A 27,085-nucleotide genomic window follows, 5' to 3' on the forward strand; every position below is an offset into this window, starting at 1 on the left:
CATTAGAAGTGGTGAGTAATTCATGAGTCATTTTTAATGCTTTTCCTCTTGAAAGAATGAGAGAGTTAAAGTGCTTCCAGTCAAGAGTAAGCATAAATTACATGGCATCACTCAAGATCAATTTACAACATTAATAATAGTTATATGATCTGTCATCAGGTATTAGTGCTTGGCAAGAGAAAACTGGACTGGAAAATTAGCAAGGTTGAAGGTGAAGAATAAAATGCCCTGGTTAACACACACAGAACCTGGGAACACGACTTATTTGGGAACACTTCCACTTTCGAAGACCTGAAAATTTGTAGCTTGAAAATGTCTACATTTCTAAAAGAAAACCATTTATAACCAGCAAAGGTATCTGAGAGAGAAAAAAGAGAATAGGTAAATTTGAGTTTACTTAAGGAAAACTGAACCTTACCATAAAAGTATCTTTCATCATTTTTGAATTCTTCATTTCCATTAAGCTCATTCTGAGGCCATGCCTATAAATTTGCATATACTTAAATATTTATACATATTTATACATGACATGGGGAAATCATTAAACTATTCTGATATAGTTCATTCTAAAAACCTACTTTAAAGATTTGTGAAACTTCTCTCTGTCATCTCTGAAGGATGTAACCTATAGACTAAAGAGTCTTTAGGATGTAGAATATGAGTATTCAGAATTTTTAGGCTAAAAACTTAGCTGTTTTAAGCAAGCAGAGGATCCCCTCACTTTTATGTGATTCTATATATGTGAAGTCCAGCAAAAACTATCTGTAGGGACAAAAGTAGGGTTTAATATTTGTTATGGGCTTAAGTATTCTCTCTATTCTGTGTTAAATTAAGAAGTATAAAAAGATGAAAGAAGCAAAGCCAAGTCCCTACTTCTGACGCTTGAGAGATAATTTGTTAATTGTTCCAATATGCAAAATTTAATCTTCCTCTGCTTTTCCAGTTTGAAAAATAAATGTGCTTCAATCCTGTGTCATGAGTCCACATAGTTCCACATTGTTTCCCCTGTTCAAAGATTAAATAAAATATTTTTAAAATGAGGTTAACTAACTGATTGGTGTTTTTAATCTGGCAGTGAATAATGGCAAAGCTCAATGAGGGACAGCATTAATTGATTTACTGCTTGTAACTTTGGTTACTTAAATTATAACTTTAAATCGAAGAAACAGTGAAAGAAGTGAAGAAAAAAATTCAACCATTTTCAATCTTTCCCCCTTTGAACCTTATTCTGCTTATCCCTGTCAGTTCCTTCATAATGAAACACTTGGAAGATTTTTACAACCCCAATGAATAATATACATGCAATGCCTAGGGCAATTTTATTTAGAGCTTTTTATTAATATTATAGTGACAATTTAAAATAACACAGAATTACTACATGATCCTCAATCTGCCAAAACAAATTGACCAAACATATTAGACATATGTATCACAAATTACTCTGTTGAATAAATGAATTCTGACAAATTCTATTCATTTTCATTTCAGTGATGTCTTTTTCTGTAATGCGGCTCCTTAGATTATGTGGTTTTTTAAGGTAAATATAATCTTAGTCTAGTAATTGATGTAATGTATTTTTTATGATGACATGTATCTAAGCACATTTTTAGCGGAACGGTTTCATATAGCAAAGATATCAGACAATGGTGCATTTTATCTCCCTATTTGTTTAATCTGTACTTAGAACATATTACATGAAAAACTGGGATAGATTCAGAGGAAGGAGGAGTGAAAATTGGTAGAAGAAATATCAATAACAAGATTTGCAGATAACACCATCTTACTGGCAGAAAGTAGTAATGATCTGAAATGACTTCTGATGAAAGAAGAAAGTGCCAAAGCAAAATCACATTTAACCATTAAGATGACAAAAATCATGACTGCAGAAGAAGTATATGACTTTAAAATAGACAATGAAGATATCAATATTGTTAAAGATTTTGCTTGCTTTGTTTCCATCATCAATTCAAATGGAAACTGCAGCCAAGAAACCAAGAGAAGGTTGAGACTTAGAAGGGTAGCAATGGAAGAATTAAAAAAGATAAGCAAGAGCAAAGATGTGTCATTACAGACCAAAGCTAAGATCATCCATCCCCTATTATTAGCAATTACTGTGTGTGAATGTGAAAGTTAAACAGTGAAAAAGGCTGATAGGAAAGACAATGATTCATTTGAAATATGATGTCAGAGGAGAGCTCTATAGAAACTCTGGGCTGACAGAAACATGAACAAGTGGATCCTAAAGCAAATTAAGCCTGAAATGTCTCTGGAAGTAAAAATGACAGAACTGAAGTTGTCCTACTTTGAGCATGTCATGAGAAGGCGGGGTTCTTTGGAAAAGATAATACCGTTGGGAAAAATAGAAGGCAGCAGGAAAAGAAGACCAATTATAAGGCAGATTGACTCTGTAAAAGAAGTCATAGGCACAAGTCTACAGGAGCTAAGCAGGGCTGCTGAGGACAGGACATGGTGGACGTCACTTGTTCATGGGATCTCCAGGAGCTGACGCCAACTCAATAGCACATAACAAATACTATTTTAGCAAACAGCAAAGGAAACATTGTCAAATTGATACAAACGGAACCATTCTTTTTATTATTTTAAAGTTTTCTCCCTTCCTCTTATTCTCATTGGCTTAGATGCTATCAGTGGATAGAACATTATTTATTTGAAATAATTTGTTTTCATTCCTAGCAATAAAGGAAAGTAACTGCAACTGACTTTAATTTTAATGGAAAATAATAAATGTAGAAATCAATCAAGAATAAATAGGTATATTTACCTTTCATTAAATAAATGGTTTATATAATTATTATGTAATTGTTTTTTATAGTCAGTAGCAATATATTGTGGCTGTAGACAACTAATTAAAACAAGAGAATTGCATACAAACTTATTTCCAAAGGCCAGAGGCAAGTTGTTTCATGCTTCTTATTCCCCAGAAAGCAATACAGATGGAAAAAAAAATCTGAAGAAATAAAACACAAAGAGGAAAAACAATTAAAACTGAATCAATATTTTCATTCAACTGAATTAATAATATAAAGTAAATATAAATATTTTAGACAGTTAAATAATTCAAATTGAATGTAGCAGTTGTTCGCTGATAGAATTTAGCTCACCCAGCTTAAAACATGTTATGTTAAGACAGGGGTGGGAGTAAAACGTTTTGTTTCCATGACTTTTTATTTATTTAACACTCACAAATCTGGGTCATTTATAGGGATGGGGCTATATAAGCTAAATATTGAATAAAACAGAACTTTCTTCTGGCATTTGGGTATACTGCATGTTGTATGTATTGTATTAAATGATCTCATTGTTTATATAGTTTAAGAAATGGAAAAGGAGAAATAAAAACATTATTAAAGAATAATTTCTCTCTGAGGCAATGTGATCTAGCATATGATGAACTTCACCCAATATGTGTTAAATTCTAAACATTACTGCTGACTTACCTTCTCAGTCTTTTAATTTTATCAGATATAAAAAAAAAATGTAACTGCAAAATTCTCCTTAAAATTGAAGACATAACTAAGTCATAATAAGCAGCCATAAGAGTTTATTGAGTTTATTCTTTACTTTTAAGTAATACCACACATTCCTAATAAATCACTAAAAATTAGTCCAATAAAACTCTTGATTTCTAATGATCCTAATAAGAACTATCCAGTCACCCTTGGTAACAATTCATGGTTGCAGAATTTTTCACTGCACATAATCAAAATGCGATATGCCATAATGCACATTGTCTAATTCTCTTGAGTTAGAATCCAGGCATTAGTCTTTACACTGTGAGATCCTTCCTAAGATACCTCTTCTCCTTACTCTTACCTATGCACTAAAATCAGGCTACGGGATTGCTTATATGATCTCCATTTTAGGTATTATTAGTATACTGATGATAAAGCAGGATACCCAAGCAGCAGGAGTGATTGGAAGGATCTTGTAAGAATTTCTCCACATTTACTTTATTGTGCAAACTTCCTCTTAGAACTATTAAAATATGACCAATTACTTCTCCCCAGGAATAAGATTGCTATCTCTGAAAGGTCCACAAATATATACAAAAGAGCACATTAAAATAATAAGAAAGGAGCATGGGGAACATTCTGGGGTGATAGAATAAAGTGGAGCTGAGGCCATTAACTGAGGCCAGCCACTAATTCACAAAAATATTCTGAACTATGGTAATTTTTCTATTAAAGACCATACATGGATAACAACATCATCATCGTCGTCAACAACAAAAAAACTAACAAAATATCCTAAATGTTGATATTTAGATTTTATAGATTGAACCTTCTGTTTTTTTTTTTTTTTAGAGAATGAGTATTCTTTACATTAGCCAATCTGATAGTTTTCTTCAAATCCATACATTCCTTTCAGCCTGTTACATCCACAATAGGAAAAAAAAAATTACCCAAAATAAAATCAACAGTTATATTGAAGCAGAAGTCAAGAATAATATTAACATTTGGAGTTACCTCAGAAATCAAATACAATATATTTCAAGTCTGGTTTTGATTATGTTTCTTTTGACTGTAATTCAAGAAAAATGACTTCATGGGATTTCTCATGATGGTGCCAGGTAAAATAATACCAGGATTGGGAAGTATTTGCGAAAGGCCTTAGATGTGCACTGAATTACATTTGTCTGTGAAGATGGGTTAATGCTGACAGAGGGATAGCTTTTAAGACAACTTTCAAGTGGAACAGAGATGATAAATCTATAATATCAGGATAAATAGTTTAATTTGGATTCATAATATTCATTGAGCAGCTAATAGATAACGTATGTTGTGCATGGTACTGGAATCTGAAATATATTTGGCAATAGAAGTTTTTAATTGGTTTTGAATCTAATGTCTAGGTTCACAAAGATTATTTCCATGAGTGAAGGTTAGAGAGAATGATTTCAGTGAAACCTCTAATACTGTATGTCAAATTTTGTGATTATGTCGTAATTCTTCTCTTCCCCACTTCCCACCCCCTTGGTGATCTACACTTTCATCTGTGATCCCAGAAATATTAAGAACCTCTGATCTAACAAGAGAGTGAAACAGATTTCAATTCTAATTCATGCCTTTGTTGTTAATCTGTCACTTCACAATTAAATCTTTTCCCTTTTGAAATTGTAATTAAATGTTATTTCCTTTAGGGCCCCACCCTGACTAGAACACAAAGATTGTCTTTTCCGATTTTCTAAAATGCTTTTAGATTCTTACCAAACAAATGCAATGTTGCACACTTTGAAATTTTATTTCTCAGTTTATTTTTTTCTAGGCCCCTCTGTGTTATTCTTCCAAATAGATGGGGGAGAAGGGGAAAGCTGATGAAGCCTAGGGGTCAGATTCAGGTTTGAATTAATGCACGGTGAGACTCTCTCTTAGGCTCGGTATTATCCTAGGTAACTCTAGAAGATTGTCACATCTAATTCTTATGAAAAACCGTGGAGGACTGGTGTCTAGTTTGCTAATGAGGCAATGGGAACTCAGACTCCACGTGGTTTACCAAGAAATCTCAACTTACAAAATATCACTTGAGATGATGTGATTTTTTGTTTAGGGTCCTCCAGAAAATCAAACTGCACATCTTTACAAGTCAGTTCCGTAAATATGAACATCAATAGCAAATTCATTTTCTATTTTTCAGTCATCACCTGCACTTGTGTGTTGATTTTTGAGTCAGAAAATGCTTGGTTTCTGAAACCTTTTCATAATCAAAATTTGAGAATAGAGTTTTTATATATAATGAAATTCGGATTGGCACAAGGGCATAGAAATTATATACAAGAACATATCTTTCTAAAAATATGTATAACTTTGAAATAATAACTGTTTCATTAGAATATAAATAGAAAAATCAGATTTGCTTTTATATTTTTGGATATATATCTGTATATATTATGTGTATTACATATACTATAGATAGATAGATGATAGATGATAGATAGATAGATAGATAGATAGATGATAGACAGATAGATATTTAAGCTACAGAATGGACATGGGCTCAATATAACTACTTGATTATTGTAGTAATTACAGTTTTCATTTTATTATGTCCACTCTTTCTCTTAATTTTCATATTAAACTGTTTTAGTTTCCACAGTTGATTAGATTAAATGTATCACTTGAGATTTATTAATTAACACATTTCTTAATCAACTATTTGTTAAATGAAGATAGAATTACTGCTAAGGTAAGTGTAAGAATAAATGGCAACCAGAGTGGGCTTTTTGCAATATTCTTCTCTAATCTACAGATAGGACGTTTCTGGATATGTACAAACTCAATGAACACTTATTTTATCCAAATCTGGGCAAATCCTGTGTTTTTGACAGCTGGATTCAAAATATGAAACAGGAAGTTCACCATTGGTGTCAAGCCCTCCTTGCACTAACGCATCATTAGTGGACCTCGTCTTCAGGCTATTTCCTGGACTTCCCAGGGCCCTCGATTCTGACGCCTGAACTTTGGCCTGTGCAGATGCTCTCCACATTTCCTCAACCCCTTTTCAAAAAGTTCGCCAATTGGCAGGTGGCTAATCTGAGCTACTAATCCATACTAAAGCACCAGTGGGGACCGATGTGTTATTCTTCTGGTCTTCCTTATTATATCTATGTTTGAAGAGGCATTATTAAAAATGGTTCTATAAAAATGTTTCTATTCACAAGCACATCAGACATCTAATCTTAAAGGAGAGAGGACAATTGAAGAAGAGGTATTTGTGTGCATGTGGCATTTCCTCAAACTGCCACTCTTAAATTATAAAGCTAGTGAATTGTTCTTACACCTATGTACATGTTGGTCTCTCTTGGTTTAAATCCACCTACTATGTTTAATAATAAATGATCTGATGAGCGAAGAAAATCAAATATCGCCTTGAATTAAAAACAATTTCTATTAGAACTAGCTAGCAACATCCCATACTTCTCAAATCATTTAATCATTAGATAAACTTGTAAATAAAATGAAAGCTTTAATGTACTTGAAGAAAGAATACCCACAAGAGAGATAAAATCTCTGTAATAGCTTAAATTTATTTTGATTCCCAAATATGTACTTATTGGTACAAATAGTGACATGGTAAACACTCATTGAGATATATCTCATCTAATGTTATGCCTATCTATAGTGACAATATAATTATGAAAACTGAAGCACTAAAAATTGAACAAACAAGTTAGAAAAACTGTCATTTGGTAAAGAATGGGTAAATTTCTTGCTAAATTCTACCTTGCGAAGGGAGAAACTTGAAATATTTTAAATACAAAATAGAATTTTTGTGAAGATTTGAGACTTACTCACTTTGAATAATTAAAAAACACATTACCATTTACTCCATTGTGTAAATTCTCCTAGGATAGATGTCCCTAACAAATCATACCTTGTCTATAAATGGAAGAATATATTTTCACCTAAAAATTATTTCTCTGACACTGATGAGGTTCCTAAAGTACCAGTTAACTACCTATTTAACACAATTATAACAACCACGACAGCAACAATTTATTTTAAAGGAGACACATTAAATACACAAAAGTTTTTATAAAATTATTTGGAGAAAAATAAAACCAATTCTTTGTTAAACATACTTTTTAACATAATATTTTGTCCTTTTGTCTGCTGTGTTCATTGTAGCATTGTTCACAGTGGCTAAGGTAGGGAAACAACTGAAGTGCCCTTCAATAGATGACTGGATAAAGAGGTGGTACACATATACAATGGAATATTACTCAGTCATAAGAAAAAATGAAATATTGCCATTTGTGACAACATCCTGAGACAACAATCTCAGGATGAATCCTGAGATTTTAAGTCAGACAGAAAAAGTTGAGAACTATATCTTTTCACTCATATGTGAAATATAAAACTGAAAGCAACGAGCAAGACATAGATACAGACAACGGTTTAGTGATTACCAGAGAAAAGGAGGGATGGGAGGTAGATAAGGATAAAGAGGGTCAAATATATGGTGATGGAAGGAGATTTGACTTTGGGTGATGAATACACAATGCAGTATACCGATGATGTATTACTGAATTTATACTTGAAACCTATATAATCTTATGAACCAATGTCACCCCAATAAATTAATTTTAAAAAATTTTGGTTGAGTATTCTCCCCCCCAAAAAACTTAAAAAGAAGAATTTAAAAGTGATTAAATCTGAATTGCTACAAAATGTTTCTATTTTCTATTAATTAAGAATAATAAACACAAATAAAACTAGAGCCGAAATTGTAGCCATGTACTGAAGGCCTTTCTGAAGTGAAAACATTAGAAAGATATTAGGTAAAGATAAATATTTTCCCCTAAAATTTTGCAAGAACAGAATTTGACAAATGCTAACTCAAAAGATATTGAGCATAATTGATTTTACTTTCAGTGTATCCTACATATGATTGAAATACCAAGAGTCATATGCAGACAAACAAATAAAAGCCTTAAGAGAAATAATTTCTAGTCACTTATCCTTCTAGGAAGGCTTATGTTCTCTCTCTGTTTATTTCTATACCCTATTCAAGAGCAGATACAATTACAGCTTGTTTAATATGTGGTCTTATAAAGATTTATTACTATTTAGATTTTAAATTAATATTATTACTTTAAATTAGTACATATGTATGTATATATATTCTTCAGTAAGGAAAAAAATATATAAAAAGAAAGTTTATGTGAATACCATGTGATAACAGTAGTTTATTTGAAAAAAACATTTTTTATTAATCATTAAGTATCTTATGATACTAAATTTTAAACAACAGAATATACTAAACATACCATATTATATATTTTTTAAAGAAAACAAACATAAAATAAACATTAGAACAAAGTTTTTAAGTAATTCAGCTGAACTCTGAAACCTGAAAAATCTGATATTATTTTGCTATTCATTGGGGGCAAAGGACTTTCATAATTTTACTGACAAAAAAGTACTAGGTTAATTTAGACAACAAATATAGAAACTTTATTCCAACTATTTCTTCAGTTTCCCAGAAATGATTATCTCTTATTACATACAATAATTTATTCATTTCTAAAAATCTAAACTGCCCAAGAGTGTATATCTTCCTCAACAATATTCTTAAAAATATACTATTGCTTATCAATACTATATTTGAGCTATCATGATAACATTTGAAAAGAATAAATATTAGTAAGAAGATCTGAGATCACTTTGAGGTCTCCAAAACCTATCTACAATTCAGAGAATGTACTTGACAGTTGACATGAATTAGCTACCGTGCATGCGAAGCCATATGGTGGAAGTTGTATGGATTGTAATTAGCATAAAGTGAAAATAGATGCTACATTCCCCCAAAACATCTGTGGATTTTACATTTTTGAATTTGAAGTTATGAATAAAGTGTTTTTATAGATATATGAGTTTATAATGATACATTTTAGATTTACATCAATTTCCTTGAAAATTTCTAAATATTTTAATATACACACTCTCTAAATCCAGGTTTCTTCTCAGTTTTTTTTTCCAAAAGAATGCCCAACTTACCACAATGAACACATAAAGAAAAATTAAAGAGATGATCAAAGTTGATTAGATATGATTTCTATTCATTGGATGATTAGAGTATGTGGCTTATTAAACCTGAGGCCTACCTTTATATTTTTCTAATCATTTTAGTTCTTAATGCCATAGAAGAGTAAGGCTTTTTAGAACATTTTTCTTGAACTACGGGAGAGAAAGCAATATGGAGACATAGAAATAAAGTTGCAACAAGGTTACATTGATAAAGGACCAAATATCACTTGTTAGAAGGAATGCTATGGTGACTGTGTGTCATTATATTGGGAAAAATATAATGGTGTACATTATGGAAAGAATCTTTTTACTTACAATCTTTCTTTTGTACTTAACATCTCACATTCTTTGCTATCTATGAATGTGAGAAGAAAAAAAATCTGAGTAATTAAAAATGTTAAGAAAAATGTGTTTTAGTTTTTATAAAGTTGGGGGTAAAATGAGAGTAGAAAAAATAAGTCACTCAATGAACATCACATAGTTTGATGCTGAGACTTTTTTATTTATTAAAATTAGTGATGAGCAAATGATTTAAAATAACTTGCCCCCTTGCCCTAAAAACTGACTGTACATTTTTTGCAACATAAGAGAGTTCATCAAATTTATTTTGTTTAACTTTCATATTTCTGCAGATAAGTTCTGACTACATCTAGAAATAAAATTTCATTTACTTTTCCTGACTGTATCTAACACTGGCACAAAATTTAGTATGTTTTGAAACTAAAGATATTTGAATAAAATGTTGCTGGATTAATTATGGTCCTTACATGTCCTAACAGAATTCTTTGTAATAATGAAAAACATGATATATAATTTAAAATTAAAAGCATTACAACTTTCTGATATTCATTTTTTTTGACAACTGAAATTTAAAGCAGTTATGTTATAAAATTGGAGTTTTGTTTCAACTAAAATTATCAAGAAAACCATTCAATTCTAATCTACCACAATGCCTTTGTTATGGTCAATGAGTGGTAGTGCTACCAAACAATTCTATCACAAGGTCATATTGATTTTCAGTGTATCCTACATAACAAAAGCAAGCAGGCTCCTGGCATCTCTCTAACATAAATTAAGCACTTAGATCATCTCATGTGGATAAGAACTTTTAACATTTGATATACAAAAATTTATATCTAGAAGAGCATATGTTTATAAGTGCAGAATACCATTCAATACTGCTAACCCGGAACTTTTAGTGTGCTATTAAAAAAAAATTCCTTTTACTTGCCTGCTATATAGGAAACAAATCTCTTAAAAATGAGTTCATTTTAAGGAAAAAAAATGCCATGTTTACAGAAATAATAGTGATGTCTGGTTTTAAAAACAGGACAGTATATCTTGGAAAGATATGTTTTGAAAAGATCACTTTGTGTTGTTTTTATTGTGTCAAAGGGATGATTAGAACCCCAGTAAATGGGAGCCTCCCAGAGTAGGCTAAACAGAAGGCCAACAGCCCACATATGGCTTGCAGCTTGAGGGATTTCTCTCAGTGTTCTGCCAGAGATGTGACTGCCCAAATGGTTTCTCGCGTAAGTCCTAAGTCATAAACTGCATCCTACTAGGCCAGCCATGCCAGAACTGGACCCAAGGGTATACAGAGTCTTGGCTGATGGGAACAATGACTGCTTCCTAAGGAAGCCACAGCTGCTTTCCTGAGAGACACCCCAGATGCCTGAATTTTCCCTTACTTTCCATTTTTGACTACCTGTTCTGGCAATAATTCCAACAAAGGGAGAGGCAGGCAGCAGGCACCCAGCTGTTTTCAATAAGCATTGGCAATGCAGGTACTGATTACATAAACACTACAAACATTCAAAGAGCATATTTTCTAGCTTTTAAGCTATAAAAAATGTGTGAGCCTGTACCAACACCCTATATCTCCTCTGCTCCAAATAATGATAATGACAATGATGACGTTGATGATGATGTTGATGATGATGATGATGATAATAATAAGAATGGCTTTAATAAGAAAACAAAGATTATTAAAGGAAACATGATATAATGCATTGCTGGAAAAGAGCTTGAATTATACAAAGAGAATTGGAAAGATGAAGTTTCCACATTTCAGTGGTAAGGATATATATTTTTTTCCTTTATAAAACGATGAGATCAAAATGTACACTTAATCCACTTGATGACTTATTTTTCCCACAACCCAGACAAAAAACAATCAGATGTTGCATTATCTATTTACATTATAGTAAATTTTCCTTTTTATTCACATATATTTAAAAATACTGTTTAAACTCTTAACATACGTAAAATACCCAAGTAAGTATATGAATGAAATATTACATAAGGTTTTCTGTCAACATTAATATCAGGGCTAGAAACCTAGAGAATATCTATTTATACCCTTTAATGAAGATGAATATTTTCTGCTTAAAAAAATATATATCAATTTTTTGGATCTGAACCTGATATCTGAAAAGTGAGAAATTTAAATAACTCATACTTATACATCACAAATGCAGGTTTGTCATTTTTCAATGTTTTCTATATTTGACACATTAGATTAAGAACCTACACAAACATCATAAGAACTTAATTAGAGTTTCAGTAATCTATATTTCTAAGTCATGTTCAATTTTTTGCATGACAAAGTGATTTCCTGTCACCAAGAACAGAATTACATTTAATTTTTTATCTTAAGATCCTCATTTATTTTTACCTCAATGATTCACAAAAATGATCTTGCCTATGTCAGTTTTCTTTAGTATATCTATTGTTTTTGCCATAATGCTCTTTCCTCTAAGAGAGTGGAATATATTGTTTGATATGGGTTTTTAGTTGAACTCTTTCAAAGAACAAAAGTTACTGAATACATGCAGCAGAGGGAATATTTTTCAACTTGTTCCTGAAAAATAGTTTTGGTAAAGTAATCAACTAACAATTCAAAAATAAATCTATTGATGGGAAATCTATCATTGGTAAATTAGTGAATAGACTAAGAATGATAAACCGCATACATGTTGAAATAAATTTGGGACATAAAATAACCCTAGCCAAACCAGAGGAACTCTGGGAAAGAAATAAGATTAGGTTATCCCAACTTGTCACAGTTATTTTGCCTCGGGACATTAGTTAGAATTTCAGTTTCTGCCTCTATAAAATGGGGATATTAGGTTTCTTATTGTTTTTTTACAATATTATGGTGAATACTGATTCAAATTTTTTAAATTGTAAAGTGCTACCAAGATATAAGATAGGCTATTAAAGTTTGCTACTTGTCTTGCTAAAAAGATTCAATAAACATAAAGTGAAAGGGAGAGAAATGGATAAGGATTTATGAATTATAAGTAGAATATGAAACGAGAGATTTTATCAATTCCAGTTCTTTTTCATTGATCGTCATAGATTAAAATTATGCTTTTAAAGTTGTAGATATGTAATTATTGTTGGGAATATATAATTCTCCTACAAAGTGGGGTAATATTTTAGTAGGTAAGTACAATTATATATTGTTGTTTGAAATATTTCCATTTTATACCTCATTGTGTAAGAGCACGCAGTTCAATGTTCTTGTTTTTATGATGCCGGTATATTTTCTAGGGCTCTACAATGGTTTTTATTTTAATTTTTTGTTTATAACACAAAAATATAGAGTAAATAATAGTTTCTAATGATCCTCTCTTCCACCCCTATTACTAAACTATTGTTTTGATATTTTATGTTACATTAAATTTCCTATTTATATCTCAAATTACATTTAAAGTTATTTTTACACAGACATTATTCTAGGGGAGACCCAGAGCAATATAATGGAAAATATCTTCTCCTTGGATATAAGCTGGCCTCCCAGCACTCTGCAGCCGGAAAGTTAAAAAGTTAAGATGTGCCAAGTTCATCTGTGAAATAATAGCTTAGGAGGCATCATCAAAATGGTACAGAGAAGTACCAGCAGCATTGATTCAAAAAAATTTCACAGAAGCATATACTGACATAAAAACAAGTAATGGAAAATTTTGATAGTTATTAGTAAATAATGATGAATTTTAAGGACAATAAAAATTTCAGAGGGAAACTATCTTGCTTGCATTTTATAATTCAAGAAATACAACTTTACCTCAATAAAACTAGGGTGAAAGAAATATAGTTTGGCCATTAATGTATTATCTAGGCCAAGTTACAAAAATAAAACTTTCAAACTGTTTTTATCTTGTTCAGAATTTATTGTAGATTATTTCTCTCTCCGATGAGAAAGAAGAGAGAAAGGATGGAGGAGGGAGATTATCACTAGGATCTTTAAAAACAATTATATTGAAAAACTCTGGGGGAAACTTGTAACTAATATGCAATACTGAATAAGGTAAAAATTATACTTTAATATAGTATGAGTTTTCAGACAGTGTCCTTGTAGTTGAAAATGTGTTTATAATTATGTCAAAAGTGATATTTTACGGATTCCAGGGAAATGTGTTAATAATTCTCATAAATAAGTAAGGGCAAGTGGAACCTCCTTGGTTAGCTTCTGAAGTGAGCACATGCGACAAAAATTGTCCAGAATTAAATTACCCTAGAAAAATCCCTTAAATAACCCCTGTAGTATAATGCACGTGGTTTTGTGTATACAAACCCTTCATGGTAATTCTTTCACACACTCAAGTTTGAGAACCGCTGTGCTAGACTGAGGAAAGTAACCAAAGGAGAGTCTCTGTGTACATATCTAGATGTCTGACAATTTAAAGTGATCTTGCTTGTAGGCTGAAGAGCAAACTTGGTCAAACAAACAAAGAAACAAACAGAAACTGAAAAGGAAAAGAAATGGATGATGAGCTCAACATTGTTTCTGCCTGTCTATAGAGTTTACTCTTTATTTTTTAATACTGAGACTCTGTTGCTCTAGTATATGCTAAGTATATGCTAAATGGATGTTTTTTGCTTTCGTGAGGGTCATACAAATAGTGGAGTGCATCATGGAGTTAGAAGTAAGTTTCAAATTCTGAGAGTAGCTTATATACACCTACGATGTCACTTCACTTTATCTTAATGAAGAAGAGAATATTTAGTTTGACTTCTTTGACATAAACATTTGTTTTAAAATGATGTTTTAACTGCTCTAGCTTTCTGTATCCATTGCTATTTTTAATTGTGTATTTGACAGCAATGACCTTATAAGACATACACAGGCAACAGTTATATTTCAAACACTCAAATGAATAAATCGAACATAAATTATGTTACAAAAATATGATATATCAAGATTTTCTGTTACAAATAAACTTACTTTAGATTTGAATAGTATATTATTTCTTCACTTAATTATGACCCTCTGCAATTAACCAGTCCACTGCAGAGTATTTGGTACAGAGATGCTCTTTGCTAAGACTCGGGAGTTATGCAGAGAAACTACAGAATTCTGGAATGAGATGACTACCAGGATGAACACTGACTAAACGGCATTATAACTGACTGAATTTTTCTATGCTCTTATCAGAAGAAAGCACACACATTTAGAAATGTTATTTTTATTCTTCTTTTCTTTTTCTCTTTATATTTTTTCTTTGCTATGGTAAAGTGAGTTACAAGCTCCCATAAGACCCAAAGACTCAGTACAGCTTGGGTTGTGGACCGGATTTCTCCCACATGAGTTCAGTGTCCGGGTCAGTCGGAATGGTATTAGAACATTTAATTTTCAAAACACACACAGTGGAACAGATGTGTTTTATAGGGACTGCAAAATGAAGTTCAAAAATAAAGGGGTCTGGGTAATGTTATGGTACAATATGGTTAGAGATGACTATATAAAACTAATTCCTGCTGATAATCATAACTTGTCTCTGTGAAAACTAGTTTATAATATTTGTGTATAGCACTATGGAGAATATCAAAGCTACCAAGATTTGAAACAGTGCAGCAGGAGCTCCAGAACGTTATGTAAATTAACCCCACAACATGGAACACATTAACTTGAGGGTTTTAGGAATTTGGAACTCAGAATGCCTAGGATGTGGGTTTAATTGAAATTCAGTATTATGACAATCGGTTGTTCTCTCGAGACAGAATTTTTAAGGTGCATGCAAATGTATAATTGAGCATTGACATATTACATCATAGTGATACATTTTAAATAACCCATATCTGCTTCATGATATTTATTTCACTGAAATACCACTGGATATTTAGAGATTTCTCCTTTAGAGTCCAGCCATCTGAATAAATGAACAGTACACTGAGGTGAGCCAGTCAACTCTCAGATGGGACCAGGACTTAAAGGCTCACACATACACAAAGCACTTCTTCTGGAAAAAAATTTTTCTGGGTTTTCAACATAAATCAGGGTCAACACATAATACAATCATACTTTAGCACATTGAAAAGCTGGAAAACAGTCTAACTAGGATGGTGATGCTTCCAGTAAACCTTCAGGCCAAACAGCAATCAGGAAGAGAATTCATGGCTTTGTGATCAAACTCCTTCTCTATTCAAGTCTGTGAAGGGATTGCCTGCTCTCTTGGGGAAATTTTAAATGAAAAGTTAGAAAACTGTACTTTCTTCACGGATATGATTTTACAGGATTTCTTTTTCTTTTCTTTTCTTTTTTTTTTTTTTCATTTTAACTTTAGTCACAAATGGATATACCTGTGAGTAATACAAAATTGCAGAAGGCTTGATTTTCACACCAGAACAATTAACTTACATTTTTATGGTAAAAGAATAAGCCAAATCTTTTGAAAGAAATTTTGCATGTATTACTTATAAACAATAATAATAAGATTAAACAATAACTCTTTAATAGTAAAAAAAAGCCTGTTACATATAAAGAAATCCTGTTTTTTTTTCAAATTACATATCGGATTCAGAATTTGCTGGATAAAATTAAGTATGTTATTGTTTAGGTTATTTTTTATGTACAATGCAAAGCATAAAACTAAGAGTTGCTTCTTGCATGGCAGAGTTGGAGGCTCCAGGATCAGCAGATTAATATATAACCACTGAGCTTGCATTATGTTCCTAGATGCATGCTAGAACCAAAGTGATTGGCAAATAATATAAAATGAAGCGAAAGTAAGTTAAGAGAGAAGAAACTCTGTGTATCTTAGGAAAACTACAAAAGACTGAGGACAAGAAGATAAATTTTAATGGAAACAAGAAACAAAAGACATATTAGATTAAAAGGAAAAATATAAATAAAGTAGATTAGACTTTTGGTCAAACAGTAATAAAATATCTTCAAATCTCAATAAATTTCTTTAAATACCATGTCAACCTTTAGAACTGTTCTAGCGAACCTCTCATTTAAGATTGAAGGTAAATAAAATTATAAATAAGAATAGCAAGCTAAAAATGCGTTAGAATTAAATACTAGACAATGATAACATTGGAGATAGAGGAGGTAGATTTAAAGCACTATTAAATCAACTAAGAACATTAAAATGTAGGACTGACCACTAAAAAGTTTGAAACATACAACTTGCAAGATAGTTAATTTTTTTTTGAGAAGGGAGAGTAAAGCTGGAGCCATCACACTTCCTGATTTTCTAAAATTAAACTTATTGGGATGACATTGGTTAATAAAATTATATAGGTTTCAAGTGTACAGTTCAATAATACATCATATATATATTGTAATATCTGTTCATCAGCCAAAGTTAAATCTCCTTCTGTCACCATATATTTGACCCCTTCTACTCTTAGCTACCTCTCTTTCCCTCTTGTAACCATTAAACTGTTGTCTGTGTCTATGAGTTTTTGTTAGTTTGTCTTGTTTGTTTATTGCTTTGAGTTTTATATTCTATATATGAGTGAAATCATATGGTTCTCGACTTTCTGTCTGACTTATTTTGCTTAGCCTGATAATCTCAAGATCCATCCATGTTGTCACAAATGGCAATAGTTCATCTTTTCTATGCCTGAGTAATATTTAAAATGATATTACAAAGCTATAGTAATAAAAATAGTATTGACATAAAACAGATAAATAGATTAATGGAACAGAAGAGCTCTGAAATAAACCCACATACATATGGTCAATTAATTTTCAATAAAGGACCCCAATATGCAATGGGAAAAGGACAGTCTCTACAATAAATGGTGTTTGGATACTGTATAGCCACAAGAAATGAAACAAAACAAATGAAGCTGGACCCCTATATTATACCATACACAAAAATCAACTAAAAATAGATTAAAGACTTGAATATAAGAGATGAAACCATAATATTCCTAGAAGAAAATTGGTGGTAATTTTCTGAAATTGGTCATGGCAAGGGATTTTTTTTGGATTTGACACTGAAAGCATAGGCAACAAAACCAAAAATAAAAAAAAGTGAGACATCAAACTAAAAGCTTCTGCACAGCAAAGGAAACCACCAACTAAGTAAAAACACAACCTATGGAATGGGAGAAAATATTTGCAAACTACATAATCAATTAGGGTTAATATTCAAACTATCTAAGAGATTCATACAACTTAATAGAAAAAAAACCCCTAAAGCCCACTTAAAAATGGATAGAAAACCTAAATAGACATTTTTTCAAAGGCATAGAAATGACCAATGGGTACATGAAAAGGTGCTCAATCTCATTAATTATCAGAGGAACACAAATGAAAACTACAATAACATAGCAACTTACACCTGTTAGGATGTCTATTATTAAAAAGACAGGAGATGACAAATGCTGGTGAGGATGGGTAGAAAGGGAATCCTTGTACACTGTTGATGGGACTGTGAACTGGTATTACCACTACAGAAAACACTATGAAATTTCTTCAAGAAATTAGAACTAGAACTATTATATGATCCAGCAATCTCACTTCTGGATTTATATCTAAAGAAAATAAAGACATTATCTCTAAGAGATATCTGTGCCCTCACGTTTGTTGTAGTATTATTTACAAGGTATGGAAAGCCAAGATATGGAAAAAACTTAAATGTCTGTTCACAGATAAATGGATAAGAAAAATGTGATATTATATATATCTATATGTATAACATGTTGTATATACACAACATATTTCTATATATTTATATATCATATATAATATATATTATATGTTTTTATATATAATATATATGAATACAATTCAGCCTTAAAAAAAGGCATCCAGCCATTTTCAACAACATGGATAAATATATATTTAAATAAATAAAAATAAATAAAAAAGTTAATAACACTGCATATATTATTGAAATTTGCTGAGAGTAGAGCTTGACTATACTCACAAAAAAAAAAAAAGAAAAGAAAAAGAAAGTAGATAGGTGTGTTAATTAACTCAATGGGGAATCCTTTCCCAAGATATATGTATGTCAAATTAGCATACTGTACACTTTAAATATCTTATAATTATATATATCAATTATACCTCAATAAAGCCGAAAAAATTAAAAACTAACTCTGAATCAATTTGGTTAGTGTTAAGTCATGAATAGTTTAATTTTTTTGTTTTATTTTTCTGTATTTTTGAAACAATTTACATTGTAAACAATTTTCATTTTTAATTAAGAAACAGAGAGACTCAACAAGACCATGAGTGTTTGGCACAGCTTCAGGGTAGAAGGGTACTCCTGCTGGCCTGAGTACCAGGTTAGACCTGAGGTAGAGAGAAAGAGAACTAATGCACCTGAAGGGTGGGGTCCAGTCGGCCTTGCTGTAGAGGAGGTTGGTCTGACTTTGACTATATTTCTGAGTTAAAGGAAAACTATAAAAGAAGTTTTTCTATGGAGTTATTCAAAACCATACCAAAGAATGGAGAGGTAATTGGATAAGGTTTTATAAGAACTATTTCAAAAGTTTAAAATGTGTGAGATTAATTGAGTAGGAGATCATGCAAATCAGGAAAATCTAATGGAGTCATGTTTGGTAAGAGAAAGATCAGATTTTTATTGATTACCTCCATGCATGAATTATCTAGACCTTATTCACCAACAGAAAGATGATAACTAAGACATTTATTTGACAAATAATTATGTTTTGATTCAACCGGGCTATTTATAACTTTGTGGGATTTGAATTAGAGTAAACAGTACAGATCACCACACAGACAATTATACTACAGGGTGCTGTGTGTAGCAGGACACACAATATAGTCTGAGAGAACATAGAAAGTGTCTGGGAAGAATGAAGTGCCTGAAATGCAATACTTCCTCAACTAGGTACTTATAAATAAATAACTGCATGATTGAATGAACTGATATTTAAACCAAGACATTAGGGAGAAAAAGGGGTTTGCTAATTGAAAAAGAGAAAACTTTTGGGGACAGACAGAACAATCTAGAGAGAAAAATAAGACCACTCTCTGGAAGAATTAGGAGACATTCAGAGAGGTTGTAACCCCAAAGCACTAGAAAAGAGCAGAGAGAGACGAGCCTTGCATAAGACAGGGCAGGCAACTAAAGGGTTTTTTATCATGGAATGATATAATTAGATTTGCTCTAAGCATCTGACTGTGGTGTGGAGACTGGAGACAAGCAAGCTGGATGAGAGACCTGGTAGGACACTGTCTCAGTAAACTGATAATGACAGTGGCCAGAACTAGAATAGTAATGCTTGTGGGGATAGAGAAAAAAATATGGATTTAAAGGATTTTAGGAGATTAAACCATGAGATTGAATAAGGTCCCCAAGGAATATATACATAAGAAAATATTTTTATGCTCTCATGATAATCCTGTAACATATTTCCAGACAAACCAGACAGCTTATTACATTTTCCCCAGATCTTTCCTGTTATACAGCTTTCTTCATGTTCACATTCTCTAATTCTCTTCTCCTCCAAGCCCATTTCTTTAAATCCCACCCATCACTCAAAGCAGGCCTCGATGTTACCTTGTTCACGAAATCTGCCATGATCCCAGTTCTTCTCCAACTTACAGAATCTCTGCCTTTTCTAAAACTCCAGATTTTCCCCTTATTTCTTTTATTGCTTTTACTATGTATTGTCTGCTGTGATGGCTAATTGTGTATGTTATGTGCCTACACGACTGTGTGCTTTAAAGCCAAGAAAAATATCAACTTCAATTTGTTTCTCTTCAAAGTACTTGACATACTGTCTGTCTTGAGCATATCAAAGTTAGTCATCATATGAAGTATATTACAGCATATGTAATAATAATAAACTATATTAATCCATAAATACTTCACTGACTATGGATTTACAGCATTGTTCCATAAAAATTAAACTCATTTTAAAACTATTTAAATTTTAGAACTAATTATAAAATGAAGTCCATTATTGATTGGTGTCAATATATAATAATAATAATTATTATTATGACAATTATCATATTTCAATTATATTCTATATATAATTATTAATCATATTATATGTAATTATTTTAATGTCTCTTTAAATCATTAAAATTAATCTAATTTCAAATAAATAGATGTTAAAGTAATATGTAGGCTTATAATAATACTATTTTCTGTGATGATATTCATAAATCTTACAAAATAATGAAAACCATAAAAGCACTCAAGAGTTGAGAGAACAGGAAAAGTAAAATTTAGATATTAGAAATTTTAATAACTTGGGATCATTTTACATTCTTCCAAGATTAGAAGGAGAGGCAAATTAGATAAACTTAAAAAAAGTTTTTTCCTCAATCAATATGCCTCCTTGGTACTAGGCCAATAGAAAATATAGGAGAATCATTGGGCCCCTATTTGGCTTCTGGATATTGAGGACATGTGTGTCGGATCAGAGTTACAGGGTGATTTACATGAATCTATTCCAACCTTTTTGGAAGTCAAAGCCATCTGTCAGTTCCTTGAGCCAGAACTCAGCTCTCGTAAGTCATCTATCAAAACTTTGGAATTTGGCTGATAATGCTGACTGCTGCAGAGGTGCCTTTCATGAAACAACAACTTTACCTACATTATAATCACAGAAAGAGAGGAAAAAAACTGAAATGGGTTAAAAAAAATTCCTCCTTGTTTTTCTCTTTGAATTCTTTATTTCCCTTGCTGAGACAAAGGGCAATAGCGGCAACCTTACACATAATCCTTTTTCCCCTCAAAAAATCAGATACAGAGTCTTGATTTCACAGCAGTCAACTTTGATATGTTTTTTCTCTTTGCTGACGAGTTGGATATGCTACCTTGCCTTTCTTTGCAGGCATTGTGGAAGTAAATTGTGGAATCCTTTTTAAAGAGAGAATGAACATATGGGAGCTCTTTTTTTGTAAAAGATTGTGCAACTGAATGTTAAACATGCCATCCATAAAATTAAATTTAAGCATCTGCTTCCTTCAAGGAATAGCCACTTGCCCTCCCTCTGGAGAGAAATTTAACACAAGGAACACAGTTTTGCCCCTTTATCAGTATCTATGAATTAGCATGTGATTACTAGATACATGTTATGCAGTTTCATCAACTTCATAATAATTTCTATCGATGTAAAAGCCAAAGATTCTTATTAGTTATATAGCATTACCCTCTTAACTTACAAATTATCTCAAACTTTACACAAAAGAAATATATAGACAACTTAGATAATTATTTTGTAATTGCTTATTCCGTTCAGAGAATAAATTTCTCATTTTTTTCTTTAAGACATTTTAATATGAAACACAATTGTTGGAGGAGAAGGCAAGAAGTAAGCTTCAAATTGGTCCATTTTACTTCTTTTTAATCACTCTATTAAAGCATTTTGGAAAGAAGAGTGTTAATATCAGGAACCCAATAATATCTTTTGAAAGGTATCTGATAATCAAATTTTTGAGACTTGGTAAATAGAATCCTGAGGTTACTCAAGATTTTGTGTGATAAGTTTAATTAATTTGTTTAGTAACATCTCAAATGTAGCCTCAAGTTTTGGTATTAGAAATCAGAATTAACTAAGACTCAACCTGATTAACAGCAAGCTTACACAAAAGGGTCAACATATTTTGAAAATTAAACAAAAGAAAGAAAAAACGATGAGAGAGAAAAATGGAAACAAAAGATTGAGGTTTGTTGATTTTTAATATTCACCCAAACATTCCTTAAAGCAAAAACTTTTTTCTATATTAGCGTTATATTTGCAACCTGCTATTTGGTTGATGATTAGAAATGGTCAACAGTTCTTAGAAACCCTATCTGGGTACTTCGTGATAGAAAAAATAGTTACATCTACTAACATATCCTGTTAACTTGTTAAATAAATTATATGTGCTTTCCATTATCTTATTATGAAAACGTTCAAACCTACAAAAAATAAAATGCATAGTATTACCAATCTTCTACACCTTTACATCTTTCACATGTATTTATATTATGCCATATGGGTTTTCCCTCTATCTATTCTTGCTCTAAACATTTCTGAATATTTCAAATTGAAAACAGGAAAAAAATTGTTGCTATATACCTTGGTATATATTGTCTAAGAAGAAGTGCTTTCTCCTATATAATTTCAAAAATATCACATGCAAAGAATTTAATATTGCTCAAATAAATACATAAGGTCCACATTCATATTTTTCCAATGTCTCAAAATAAGTGTGTACATGCATGTAACCTGGATATACTCTAGAATCAAGCATTGAATTTGGTTAAATCTTATATTTAATTCAAATACTACCTCCAGATCATATGAGCATAGATGAAGCATAATAGAATCCAATAACTTTTCAAATTTTAAACAAATGTTTAAAAGGCAATTTAAAGAAAATATTGAAATCCAGCTTCTGCAAAACTTAGAAAATGTAAAGAAAATCCAATGTAAAGAAAATAATGATTTCTGTTCAATTAATATTAAGGGCTACTAGAAATGCTATTATCCAATATACAAGATACAATAAGAAGATAAATTTTTTCGTAAAATATGGGTTCAGTGATATCATTGTTATATTAAAATTATCCACCATACTTTCAAGTAGAAAATGATACTTTTTACCTGTATAAAAAGATTTTTTTTTAAAAGAAAAAAGGTGAATCTCACAAAGATTAAGAATGAGCATTTATTAAAGATTCCTCAATGAGGAAACCAGGATGATCTTGTAACTGGTTCAAAAGGGAATGGGAAAAACAGGCACGTTTACAAAATATTAAAATGAAAGTGCAATAGGGGGCAAAACTGATTTTGTCATGTGGGAGAGGGAGGTAAGACAGGACTGAATTTACATGTCTACAGGTGATAAGTACCTTACATTTCTATCAGTTACCTACAATTTATAGAGTTGTAAAGTTACTTCCCTAGAATGATACCTGAATAAGTATTTTCTAAAAGTCTAGAAAATGTGTAGGGTTTTTTTTTTTTTTTTTTTTTTTTTTTTACCAACACACACGTTTTCTTCAATATCCTTGATTAACACCTGCTCTCCATCATTTAGAATTCATTATACAGGTATTTCTCATAAACATAAATGAAAGTCCTAGTTTATGTGACTTCACATTAGCACGGTGGTGACTTTTTTCATAAAAGCTAAATCTTCTTTGGGTTTCTTTTGGTTAGTGAAAATAGGTACTTAATGTACATCTTTCCTAAATTTGAAGTGGCCAATTTGAACTTCCAGCAAGCAGGGAACACTTTTACCTTTATGCCATTTTGGCTTACAAAAGTTTTCACAGGAACCCTCTACTTGTGGATAGCAGGAAAACCAGTACTGATGACTGCATCTAACTTTAGATGAACAGCAATATCATGGCACTTGACTTATTGAGATCTGTACAATTAATTGATTCCTGCTAAAGGTTGAAATAAATTATGAATATGCAAATAATCAAACTCTTCCTCAGCTACTTTATTGGGCTATGTGCTAAAAATATGTGCTCTAAACAAACACCTTTGTGCTGTCAAACTGAAACTATTATTTGAAGTATTATTTTGATGAACCTTTGATTTATAACACTTACGTCAGTGTGTGTCAAGATTGTTATAGATGGATAATGAGAATGAATAGGTATCTAATGAATGGAGAAATCAGAGAGCTGCTTTTTCTAAGGAGATATGGTACACTTCTCTATGGACGAGCTTCCAAAGTGTTCTAGAATAGGAACAAAATAAAATTTTTAAAAATGATTTCACAGGGCCACATTGTTCTTTGAAAACTACGGTAGTCCCCTATAATTAACAGGGGATGTATTCCAAGACCCCCAGCGGATGCCAAAAACAGCAAATAGCATCAAATCATATATACATGGTCTGTTCATGCCTTCCACTCACAAATTTAATGTATTTTCTATCTTAACTAAACACATACCACACACTGTGGTCATAACTTCTGCAGTTTGAGGTGCAACAAAAAAAAACAGCACAAAATTTTTTTGCTTCTTCACAATTTCATGGATAGAAGGTTTGTTCTTATTGTAGATCTTAGGGACTGTAGCACACAATATTTTTTCTTTCCTTATTAAGTCGAGAACTTTAGCCTTTTCACTTAAAGGAAGCAACTTACAACTTCTCTTTGGCATATCTGAATTTCTAGCATACTACCCTTCATAATGGGGTTATTATTAAGTAAAATAAAGGCCACTTAAATGCAAGTACTGTGATACCACAACGGTTGATCTGATTACCAAGAGAGCTACCAAGTGATTAACTGGGCAGGTGGTATATACAGCATGGATTCCTGTCTTTGGTGGGACAGATTCGGATGGTGCAAGATTTTTATTATGCTACTCAGAATGGTGCACAATTTAAAACCTATGAATTGTTTATTTGGGGGAATTTTTCATTTAATATTTTTGGAGCAGAGTTGACTGTGCGTAATTAAAACCATGGAAAGTAAAACTGTAGATAAGAGAGGAGTACTTGACTTATTGAGTAAGGTCAATAAGTATATAGTAAGGTCAAATCTTTGACTTATCTGATATCCCTCTCTGATTTCTCCATGCCCCTGGAACTCTGTATGCTTGAAAATTCTCCTGTATTGTTTGTCTGAGCACCACTTACCTTTCCTAACTTCAAGTAATTAGGTAGAACTATTTGTAGGAAATATAATTTAACGGTTTGGGCCACAAATAGAATCAAAGCAGTTAGTAAATTGGTCAGTATTAGTAACAGGGTCCAATAATAGCCACAAACATTTTTTAAATTATTTTTTTGCTTTTTATTATACATTTAATAATATTGGGATTTAAAATTTTTTAACTTTTTTCTTATAATAAAAAATATAAACATCAATGTGGAAATATTGTAGATATATTATAAAAATAAAAATAAAGATCCTAATTCAAGAGCAGGGGGCAAGGTTTGGGGAGATACGATGTTTGGTATAATTCCTTCCTTCAATTTTTAAATTTATGTTTCTCTTTCTTTCTAATTCAGTGCATGTTAAAATTATACTACTTTGTTTTATATATGTTTTTATTTAACATAATATGAACATTTTTCTATGTGATCACATATTCTTAAAAATAAGATTCTTAAGGATTATTTAGTGTTTCTTGCATAAATGCCCACATTTTTTATCCATTCCTTTAAAACTGAGCATTACATATGCTCCTAATAATTTACCTCTATAAAGAATGAGGTGATGGTAATCTCTGTATGACAACCCTTCAGTTAATCTTTGTATTTTCTTAAGATATGTTTTTGTGGTTGAAATTCTTGTATCAAGGACTATAAATATTTTATACTTCTCAATATGTATTGGCAAAACCCCTTGTAAGATTGTAGGAAAATTTACAGTCCTACTGGCAGTATAAAAGTATGCACACCTTATTACACTCACATCAGTCTTGGTATTATCTGTTTTTAAAAATATATGTAAATTTGAGAGGCGAAATAGTCAATCTAACAGTTTTTATTGAGACTTTTTTGGGAGGATAATTGCTTAGGTTATTCTACTTCTATTAGAATTGTTTAGAATATAACCTCAACAGATTCATCTCTAAGGTCATTTCTTGTTCATGTGAGTAAATAAATAAGTCTTGGTTTATTAAATATTCACAAAAGATAAACATAGACACAGTAAATAATTTAATGTATCTTTTTAATTATTTGAGTACTGGTCAAAATGATTCTTATATTCATTCTGCAAAACTTGCATTTTCTTGACAGCTTTTTCCATAGTTTTCTTCTTACCTGGGCATCTAGGCACCTAGCCCAGTATTTGACTAATAGTACCTTCTCAATAAATATTTACTGAATGAATGAAACAGACCAGTCAGTCTTTATTGTGATATGTGGTTTCTCATTTCATGTTTCACATGTGTAAATATGACCAAAGTTTGTCTTGGCTTTATTGGCCCCAGTCTTGTTCATCCTCTGCCCTAATAAAAAACAGCCTTTCTCCCATCAGATTTTATTGGCTAAAAACTTATCAAACTTGGGTCTGGAAGATATTCAAAAAAGTAGAACTTTGGAGTTCTATGTTCCCTCTTTATAACATCTGATAACTCAGTCTTTACTTTAAATATCACTGATGTGGGTCCATATTTACTCTATTGACACCAAGAGATGATCTGCATTGAAAGAAACCAAATGATATGCTCTCTGATTATGGGGACTTTGTGTTTTTTGTCCATGTTGGACATGACCTTAGAGAAGTCAGTTACATTGTGAGATGGCAATTATCTTCTGACTCCAATTCTGAGCACATTCAGAGTTGATTTCTAATGAGGAAATAGTGGATATAAAACTAATCACAACATAATTTTTTACAGGTC

General features: G+C 31.5%; 1 protein-coding gene across 2 annotated transcripts in view; it reads right to left on the reverse strand.

Annotated features, from left to right (window-relative positions):
* Positions 1-368: 368 nt before the first annotated feature.
* The window catches only part of AGMO (alkylglycerol monooxygenase), a 276,923-nt gene continuing 250,206 nt past the window's right edge, over positions 369-27,085 (reverse strand). Inside the window, exons 13-14 of one of the 2 annotated variants that reach the window (XM_016165869.2) lie at positions 2,890-2,968; positions 369-1,005 (exon numbers count right to left, since the gene is read on the reverse strand). In XM_016165869.2, the coding sequence (XP_016021355.2) occupies positions 2,894-2,968 (75 nt within the window). In that variant the 3' untranslated portion in view covers positions 369-1,005; positions 2,890-2,893. Of the gene's footprint in view, positions 1,006-2,568; positions 2,969-27,085 lie in introns of those variants that run through there. The other variant, XM_016165868.2, reaches the window with a different exon arrangement.

The sequence above is a fragment of the Rousettus aegyptiacus genome, unplaced genomic scaffold (genome assembly GCF_014176215.1).
Source record: "Rousettus aegyptiacus isolate mRouAeg1 unplaced genomic scaffold, mRouAeg1.p scaffold_m13_p_13, whole genome shotgun sequence".
Lineage (NCBI taxonomy): Eukaryota > Metazoa > Chordata > Mammalia > Chiroptera > Pteropodidae > Rousettus > Rousettus aegyptiacus.